Source organism: Xenia sp. Carnegie-2017, unplaced genomic scaffold (assembly GCF_021976095.1).
Source record: "Xenia sp. Carnegie-2017 unplaced genomic scaffold, XeniaSp_v1 HiC_scaffold_19, whole genome shotgun sequence".
NCBI classification, from domain to species: Eukaryota; Metazoa; Cnidaria; class Anthozoa; order Malacalcyonacea; family Xeniidae; genus Xenia; species Xenia sp. Carnegie-2017.
The window spans coordinates 11,971,055-11,980,669 of record NW_025813481.1 but is presented as its reverse complement, the minus strand read 5'-3'; the positions used below and the strand labels follow the sequence as shown (position 1 = coordinate 11,980,669).

Sequence of the window (9,615 nt, the reverse complement as noted above, 5' to 3'; positions counted from 1 at the left end):
GTGCCTTTGCGCATTTATGAATATTAATATTTGTATGCTTTTTGTTTTGCAACGTTTTCATGCTTCATGCATCACTTTCAAGCAACGTATAAGTACATAACCATACTAAAAACAAATAACGTAAAACCGTGTTTTCAGGTCACGATTGCAATAATTGTGTTAAATTGATGAAAATTAAATAAAATATTAAATAAATAAATTAGACCTAGTTAAAGATACAAAAAACATTTTGCAGACATCCAACATAAACGTACACATCTACACTCAAATCTACTTCAATGAAAATCAATATGACTATTGTTTAAACGATTCATAATGACAATGAATTTAAACATAAGATGCAAGTCTGGCTATACAGGTCATGACTATAATGACATTTTGCTTTGTGCGTTGTACATTTAAAGATTCGACAGATTCAACATAGGTACGTCAATTGCAGTCTAAGAGAACTGTCGGCAATGTATAGTCCTATCAAAATGTTGTTTAGAAAATAGTATCCACTGACGAGCAGTGGATTACATGCGCAACATGAAACCGACTACACAGTATTTCTACACATGTATGCAACGTTTATATTTTGAATTGACACTAACACTCGAAGCGCTCATCAACAGTCGTCAATTTACGACATTTTACCGTTAAAAAAGGGGTTTATGCAGTGAAAAAACTCTATAAACAAAGGATGATCATCACATGAATTTTCTTTTGAATTTTTTTTTCTTGAAGGGAGCATTTTATCTTTCTCCTCAGATAACTATTTGTTATTAATGCATTATTTATAAGCATTGAGAATAAGTATAAAGCATGAGTATACCAACCTTCATCTAACTCGGAGCAACCTGCAACAATGAAAAGAAAGTTCACACTCACACTTATAATATACCTGCAATTAATAATTCATTGGATATAGACTGTCTTAAACAACCATAAACATCCATGTACTAAATACATAAGCACCAAGAAGCATAGAATCATATGAATATTTCATATTAACTTTCGCCTTGTTGAAGGAAGAAAATTTATCTTAATATATTCCGTTTGATATTGTGATATCTGTACAAATATTCGTCCTTACTTTATTGGATGAGCATAGCTACTAACCTCTATTGATTTCTCCTGCAATATAAAGAATAAACATTGTTTTTTCATTTACATATGATACGTTAATACAGAGACAGAAAACTCGTAAAATACTAATTTTGATTAAACCCTTAGAAACATAAGCAATGAATTATAATATGATTAAAAACATATAAAAGTAACAAAACATAAGTTTTTTGCTTGAACAAGACAGGTTCAATGAGTCATATTGCATTGTTACGACTATTATTTGTTGACGATATGTTGACTGACGAATTCTACAATAAAAATAACCAATTTAACTCTTACTACTTAAATTCTTCCTTAGAATGTTTTTCTCATGAGAATATTTGCTTGCGAGTTCACTTCCCATGGATATACAATATCAAAGTTACATAATTGGTAAGATTATATGCCCAGTTACAGCGTGAATATTTACCGTGTTATGTGAAAAATTTGCATTATTAGAAATGCAAATTGTAATCGGAAAATGAGAATTAAATTAAAGAAGGCAAAAAGTCATTGGGGCGTTAAGATAAGCTATTTTTACATCCATCTGATGCAATAACATGTTGTTTTGAACAGCGTGTTGAAGCAATACACGGATAGAGCTCATGCGTGAAGTTGGCGAAAAGGTTTTGTTGTAGTCAATACCGGGAGTCTGCGAGTATCCCTTTGCTACATAACGGGCTTTATGGGTCTCTTCTTCATGTTGCCCTACTTTTACGGTGTATACCCATTTCCTATGTCTCTATTTGCTGGTGGTGGAACAAGTTCAAACGTATCATTGTCAATCAACGCTTTCATTTCATCATTCATGGCTTTTTGCCATTTTATTTTCTCATTGCAGCTTATTGCTTGGGATAGGTCGTTGGGATGTTGGATACTCTATAGCAATAATCTACGGTATATGAGACAGTTTCCTCCCCTGAAACTTCCTCTGTCACATACTCGTCAAGATATTTAGGCTTACTTCTTATCCTAGTGGGGTATCTTAATTCTCTAGATGTCTCTGGAGCACTAATGTCTTTGTTAGTTGTTTTGTGGTTTCTTTCATGCAATTTTGCTATTTGAGGTGCAAGTTCTTCATCATCTAGTTCTGGCAGTTCCTTGCTACCCTCCCTGAAGAACTTAACGCATCTTACACGCTCTACCTTGTTAATGTCAGGGTAGTATACTAGATATGCTGGACTATTTTTATCATACCCTACGAAAATACCTTGTTTACTTCTAGGGTCTAACTTTTTGGAATTTTGTAATTTTAATTACAATTCCGTCTGACACATTTTGCCTTGCGTACAACCCTCACACTCAACTTCCCTCAGGTCTGTGATTTTCATCCCCTTAACCACCATCTGTAGTTTCCTAACATCCTTGTAGTTACAGTGATCTAGAATCTTGTGCCACTCGTACAGAGAACATGCATTTTATTCGAAGATGATATGCTATTTATATAGTAAAGTTTGCCTTTTTGTTTTATTACAAACGTTGTGCCATCAGGGCACTGTACATGCTTATCGTGTTTATCTAATTTGACTTTTGCTTCCTTTTCTACGGCAGCATTTACTGAGAATATATTTTGATCGTAAGATGCAACATATAAGGCATTACTTAATAAGACATCCTGCGCATTTCCCTGCAAGTCAACTAATTTGACTTTAGTAGTACCTTTACCGACTACTACGTTGGCTTTACTGCCGTCTGCTAATTCAATAGCATACGCTTTACTATCAAATTTACTATCAAAACCTATAAATTTTGACTTATCGTTAATAATGTAGCTTGTAGCTCCTGTGTCCACCAGTAGAGTGAAATTCGCTTGATCCTTATCCTTCACGTCTGCTTCAGCGTTCTCTTCTTCATCCTTTAACACGAATAAGAAGGAGTGTTGCCGTTCGCTGTCACTGCGCTGCTCGTCTTTAGCTGACTTGGATGTTTCTTTCGTCTTTCGGCAGTCTTTCGTGTCGTGGGTCTTGGTCTTGCATATGGAGCACCATTTGTTCCTCTTCACTCGGCATTGTGAGCTTTTGTGTCCCTTTCTTCCACATTTGAAACAATTTCCGTCGAATTTTGGTTTCACATACATAACGTTGTCACCTACCTCAGTTTTTGGTGACAATGGTTTGATATTTTCTTCATAACTTCGTAACGAGTTCTTAAATTCCGTAAATGTCATTTGTCTTTCCCTTTGAACTGTTACGGAAGTAAAGACGTCGTACGTGCTTGGCAAACCCTTTAAAACCATTGCAATGAGTAGTGCATCACTTATTATCTCCTCGGCTTCTCTTAAGGCTGTTGCCAATCGTTCCGCTCGCAATATATAATCTGTGACAGTCTCGTCGTCACTTTTCTTCAGCGAAGTGAGTTCCGTGTAAAGAGCGATGATGCGAGGTTTTCCTCTGCCTTGATAGTGATGTCTGAAGATTTCTAAAGCTCTCCGTCCATTGTCGTTCACCTCCCGAATCACAAGAGACAAACCTCTGTCGTCCAGACATTGGACCAACTCTGCAAAAGCGTCAGCCAGTTTTGAAGCTTCTGGTTCTTCTCTCTCACTTGCTGATTCGATAAATACGTCGTACAGTTTTTGAAGACGCATATAGCCCAAGAATTTTACTCCCATAACTCGTATTTGCTTTCGCTTCCATCGAAAAGCAAACCTCTCCTGGGCCCATAACCTGTTGAGTTCGAGTTACTCGCCATATCTCTTTCTTAATATACTCTATACCTTCAGTAACAACCACGAATAAACTTAATGATCGAACTGATTTTTATTATTTTACAGAGCAGTATTTATACTCTTTATTACAAACAACAAATATTATTGTTGGTCGGAGTAGTTCCTCTGTTTAAGCTATGTATGGTACATAAGGAAATTTAACTAACGTCAATAACTGTTCCTTGGCTCTTAGCCGTGTGGGAACGGATACATTGATAAACTAAACTACGCACATACTATTTCCTTAACATGTTTCTGTGGTTTATGAGCATGACTCAACAAGAGTAAATTTCATGTATTGTTAAAAAGTATGAAATTTTAGGCTATTACCACAAAAGACAATACACTCAATATTGTCATTTTAAGCGATAGCATCTAGTTGAATTTGGTGATGAGTGTGGTGTTGAAACGGTTGAATGTTGGTCCCAAGATTTGTTTGTACATTTTTCTTTATGTGAGTTAATGTGAGTTTTTTTATGTGATTTATATCGAAATGTTTTGCATAATTATGTAAATGTAGGTATGTTTATAAATATGGAATTTATAGACGAACTTGTAATTAAATGTCTACCATGGTGTCTATACCAACCAACCTTCGAGGATCGGCTAAGTAGCTGCTCAACAAAGGAGGCTGTAATAATACACAAATAGTTGTTTCTGGGCGTGAACAAAAGACTCATTTTAAGCATAAAACAAAGAAAAAATAGAAATGCACAAATGTTTAGTTGATACAGAAATTTTTAATTGAAACGTTTATGTTATATGAATACATAAGTGTCATACGAATATATGAATGTCATAAGAATGCATTAATATTATATGAATGAATAAATGTTATATGAATGCATAAATGTTATATGAATGCATAAATGTTATATGAAGGCATAAAAGTTATATGAATGCATAATGTTATATGAAGGCATAAAAGTTATATGAATGCATAAATGTTATATGAAAACATAAATGTTATATGAATACATAAATGTTAAATGAAAACATAAATGTTATACGAAAACATAAATGTTATATGAATACATAAATGTTATATGAAAGCATAAATGTTATATGAAAACATAAATGTTATACGAAAACATAAATGTTATATGAAAGCATAAATGTTATATGAAAACATAAATGTTATATGAATACATAAATGTTATATGAAAACATAAATGTTATACGAAAACATAAATGTTATACGAAAACATAAATGTTATATGAAAGCATAAATGTTATATGAATACATAAATGTTATATGAATACATAAATGTTATATGAAAACATAAATGTTATATGAATACATAAATGGTAATGATTTAGAAATGTAATGTTTGTTTCACAAAAGAAATCAATTTGTCACACTTGAGAAGTCTTTGAAGCTGACATCTTCGAGAAGTCCCAGATTTTTTAAGCCATCTTTTAATCTCATACAAACATAGTATGTCTCGTTTCCGTCGTTTACTTTAGCAACGGCATAAGCAAACGGTATTTTTTTCTTATTCTCATCATAATAATAGATCAGTGACCCTGAATCTCCTCTCTCGAAAAATCTGTGATCACTCTTTACTGCCACCACGTCACGATATACAGGTGTTCCATTGAAAATATAAGAATAATTGACGTCGAAAATGGTGTTCTCCCCAGATTCCCTTCCAGCTTTATAAACATTTTGAATTTCAACCTTTTCTGACAGAAAATCGATAGCGTCATCAAAAGATCTTGGTACCTCTATTTCAGCTGCAGTAAATTTAGTTGCTTTATCATCAACCAAGATGGCCATGATATCGGTTTCTTGATTATATGAGTAAGCAGTCAAATTGCCAAGAGCTATTTCAGTTGTTTTTTGGTGGATGTAGAAATATTTGTTTTCATGTAAATAGTTCTCAAAATATCTTTCGTTTTCCCTTAGGTGTCGAATGTACAAGAGCCTTTGCCCTTTGGGAATACTTTTTAAGAAACCAACATGGGCGCAAGTCAACGCGTAATACTGTCCATCTTTACAGCAGAACAAAGTCAACGCGCCATACATTGATCTATTGGGTTTATCTCGCCTTACTATAACATTGTTGGATAGCTGTTGGATTTCTATTTTCTTACGTGGGTCCACATAACGTAATTCGATGTAATCTGAAGCTTTCCATTTAAACTTATTATCGATTTCTTGCTTTAAAACATCCTCAGTCTTTGATTCGTCAACTTCAAGATACATGTGACGATAATTCATCTCATCAGTAGGACGTGCTGTACCATACTTGCCACAAAGCCAAGGAAAACTGCAAATGTGGAAAAGTGAAGATATTCGATGCCCTTTCCTCATGTGAAATAAGTCAAAATTGACGTAAAAGCGATAAGAAACATTTACCTTTTTAAAATTTCATGGACTTCATCTTTAATTTTGTGATCCTTTGTGAGAAAACGTTCTTTAAATTCGACTGTGTTGAGAGTGTAAGTTTTATCTACAAAATATTACACAAAATGAATGTCATTAGACTTAGAATCTCCTAAAACAAAAACATCAAATATACCAGTTTTTGAAGGTGACTTCAAACTAAAAGAAGGAATTGAATTCAAAATTTTTTTAAAGTCGCCTGTAATGCCAATGGAAGGTTCATCTGCAAAATGTAACACGAAACAATGTCACTGGACTTGTCACTGGAGTCTCTCAAACAAAAAATATCAAATTTACCAATTGTTGAAGTTAACTCCGCACTCAGAAGAGAAATTTTTTTCTTTTCTTCAACTAAAAGTTTAAAGTTATCATTATTCAGTCATGAAAATATTTCGTGCAATTCTTAGCTACAATCCTCAGCAAGCAATTGAACCAAAAGTTTATAATTGATGAGTCGATGATTCATCGTAACTCTAGAGTCTTTTGAAATATTACATAAAAACAAAAGAATATAAAAGGCTAGCGTTACTTTATAGAAAACGAAACTTTCTTCATTGATATACAGCACGCCTTTATGGCGGCAAAATGTTCATACAAGGCAAAGAAGCGGTAAATCAAAACATCTTACTTTTGTTAGCTGCACCTCCTTCACCATCGCCGCTTTTAGCACTGTTGGATAGACTGAGACCATTGTCCCGAAGTATAAAAAATTGACCATTTTGAAGACCAAGAGTTTTTAAGCCGTGGTTCAACTTCAGGCAAATGTAACTTTTTTCTGAACCGCTGTCACCATCATCACATATTTCGCAAACTCCATACGCAAACGGTTGCCAATTTTTTTTTTCATCCAAAAACCAAACAAGAGTACCAGAATCACCGGAATCAAGAAATGTTTGACAACTTTTTATCTTGATGGCATTCTGGAAAATGCGACGTGTGGAATTTTTACACCAATACTCATAATTCAATTCACTGATGGAGCCCTCAACACCAGTGGCTGTGCGAACTTTAACAGTCTCCTTCTTGTCTTCAACCCTTCGTTGAAGTTCTTCATTTGCATCATCCAAGTTCAACACAACATCTTCCATTTCATCACCAATAAGTTTCTTGAAATCTTCTTGCTTGCCAATATTGATAGACATGATGTCTGTTTCACTATCAAACTGAGCAAAGGTGTGTCGATGAGAAGATCCAATTTCTGCTTTACAGTCACTCTTAGACGGTGTGTACATATACTTGTTTTCATCGTGTTTATTCAAGGTTTGTACAGCGTTGCTGATTGATACCAGTCGCTCTCCGTCAAGAAGTGTTTGCTGGTGGTCAGTGGCACAAGCAATATGTGCGCATGTCAAGGCGGAGTAAACACCATCCTTCAGACAAATCAGCGTTATCGTACCGCGAGATGCTCCACTACTCTGATTTCCATTATGTGGTATTTCGATATTTGAAAGAAGCCGAAAGGGTGCTTCAATGGACGATGGCGACCAAATTTCCCTCGATTTCAATGTTTGGATTCCATGCACATCATGTATCTCTTTTGTCAAATTTTTGCTCAATTTTGTAAGATTGACAGTCAACCCTAAATTTGATTAATTATTAAAACATGATTAATGCCGCATGATATCAAATTTTCGGCCCGCAAAATTTATGTTTTTCAATCGGCCCGATGAACAAAACAATAAAAATTAATTTGTTTTTAATTTAAATGAAGCAATAAATTACCAGCACCGTTGATTTTCGACTCATCTTGAGCAATAATCTCATCATCTTGGGCCAGATTTGCTGCAGCATCCTCGTGGGTGATATAAACGTCATCTTGAGCAACGAAATTGGTAGACTTTACAGCTTTTATAAAAGGAATTACAATCATTCATTCAAATAATTTTTCAAATAGAATAAATATATAAACCTGAGTATAAAATAATATTTCCAAAGTGAAGACGTAGCTAAAAACTCGGCCATTGTATGAATAAAAAAAGTTATCCAAAGTGTTATTCACAACATAAGTTTCAGTGGCAAAGCCAGCCAAATCTTTTACTCCTATTTATGACTTTATAGGTGTGGCTATTAACATAGCGCGTATTAAAAATCATAAATCATTCATTAGTACAATAAATGGCTATACCAACTTATAATGATTCAACCGTTCAGAACATAGTCGAAGAATAGTAAAATTGAAAATTTTTTATCCAGAAACGTTAACCCAGTCAACCTACGCTGATTTCAACGATAGACATGTACAAACTGCATTTACATAAAATTTCATAAGAATTACGTAAAACAAGATGAAATTAAATAAAAATTATAAGAATACAATCTAAGTATTTGATTGTATATAATAAAAAAACTTTTCAAAAAAGAAAGCGGATAAAATTATTCGTATTTTAGTCACAAGAAAGTAAATTACAAATAATTGATTTTATTTTATTTGTTTCCAAAATGTTGATAAAACATCATTAGTACAATGGCTGAAAACAAACCAAATGCAAAAATCGACATAAATTTGCGTACTTTCAATAACTAATGGGGCGTCGACCTCCGGGTACTATATATTAAGTATAATGTGTAAAATATAATGGTAGTGAAGTCGACGCATTTTTACAGGTGAAAGTAATTTATTGCAGTGCTATATATTGAATATATTTTTCCTATACATATAGTAGCGAAATAAAAGGTTAACGAAGCACGAAATATATTGTTTTTTAGTTGCATTAATGTAAATTAATTTGTAATGAAAATAATTTCTAATTGTGCAAAGAAAGTTGATTATGTGAATGTTTAATTGAAGCTTATCTCATTGAGGGAAAAAATAACTTTTTACCTGTAGAATAATTTTTACAGGTGAAAGTAATTTATTGCAGTGCCATATATTGAATGTATTTGTCCTAGACATATAGTATGTTATCTTTTTCTGTAAAGTAAATGGTTTGAACCCGGGAGTATCGTTATATGTTTGTAAATGATGATCGTCCAGGTTAATAAAGTCCTGAGAAGGACTGTTTTTGATGTTGTTGACTGACGTTTCGACAACCTTAGCGGTAGTCATCTTCTAGAGTCAATGAGGAGTAAACGTCAGTTAGCCGTATTTATTGTCTGGTTCTTACGTCATTGTATTGTGTGTACAGGAAATGTGCAGGAAATGTATTGTCATTGTGGATTAGTGTGAAGTGAAATATTTTATTTTTAGTTGTGATGTGGATTTAGGTGTGACGTTTTAGTTGTAATGTGGGTGTCAATTGTGTATTGTCATTGTGAATTAGTTTGACGTGTAATGTTTTAGTTGATCGTTTGTTTGTATTGTGAATAAGTCGTTTATAAGGTGCCGGTAATTGCTGTGATCTGTTCAGGGTTTGTTCCAAGTTGGTATACCAACTTTCTAATGTAAGCCGTTGTCTATAGTCAGTACTGTAAGTGATGCATTTTGCCGAGT

General features: G+C 33.8%; 1 protein-coding gene across 1 annotated transcript; it reads right to left on the bottom strand.

Moving 5' to 3' along the window:
• Positions 1–6,799: 6,799 nt before the first annotated feature.
• Positions 6,800–8,162, bottom strand: LOC124439463. Its single transcript, XM_046989688.1, has 2 exons — positions 7,908–8,162; positions 6,800–7,764 (listed from the first exon to the last, which is right to left on the bottom strand). The coding sequence occupies exons 1-2, from the start codon at positions 8,053–8,055 to the stop codon at positions 6,800–6,802; spliced, it is 1,113 nt and encodes a 370-aa protein (XP_046845644.1). The 5' UTR covers positions 8,056–8,162.
• Positions 8,163–9,615: the final 1,453 nt, after the last annotated feature.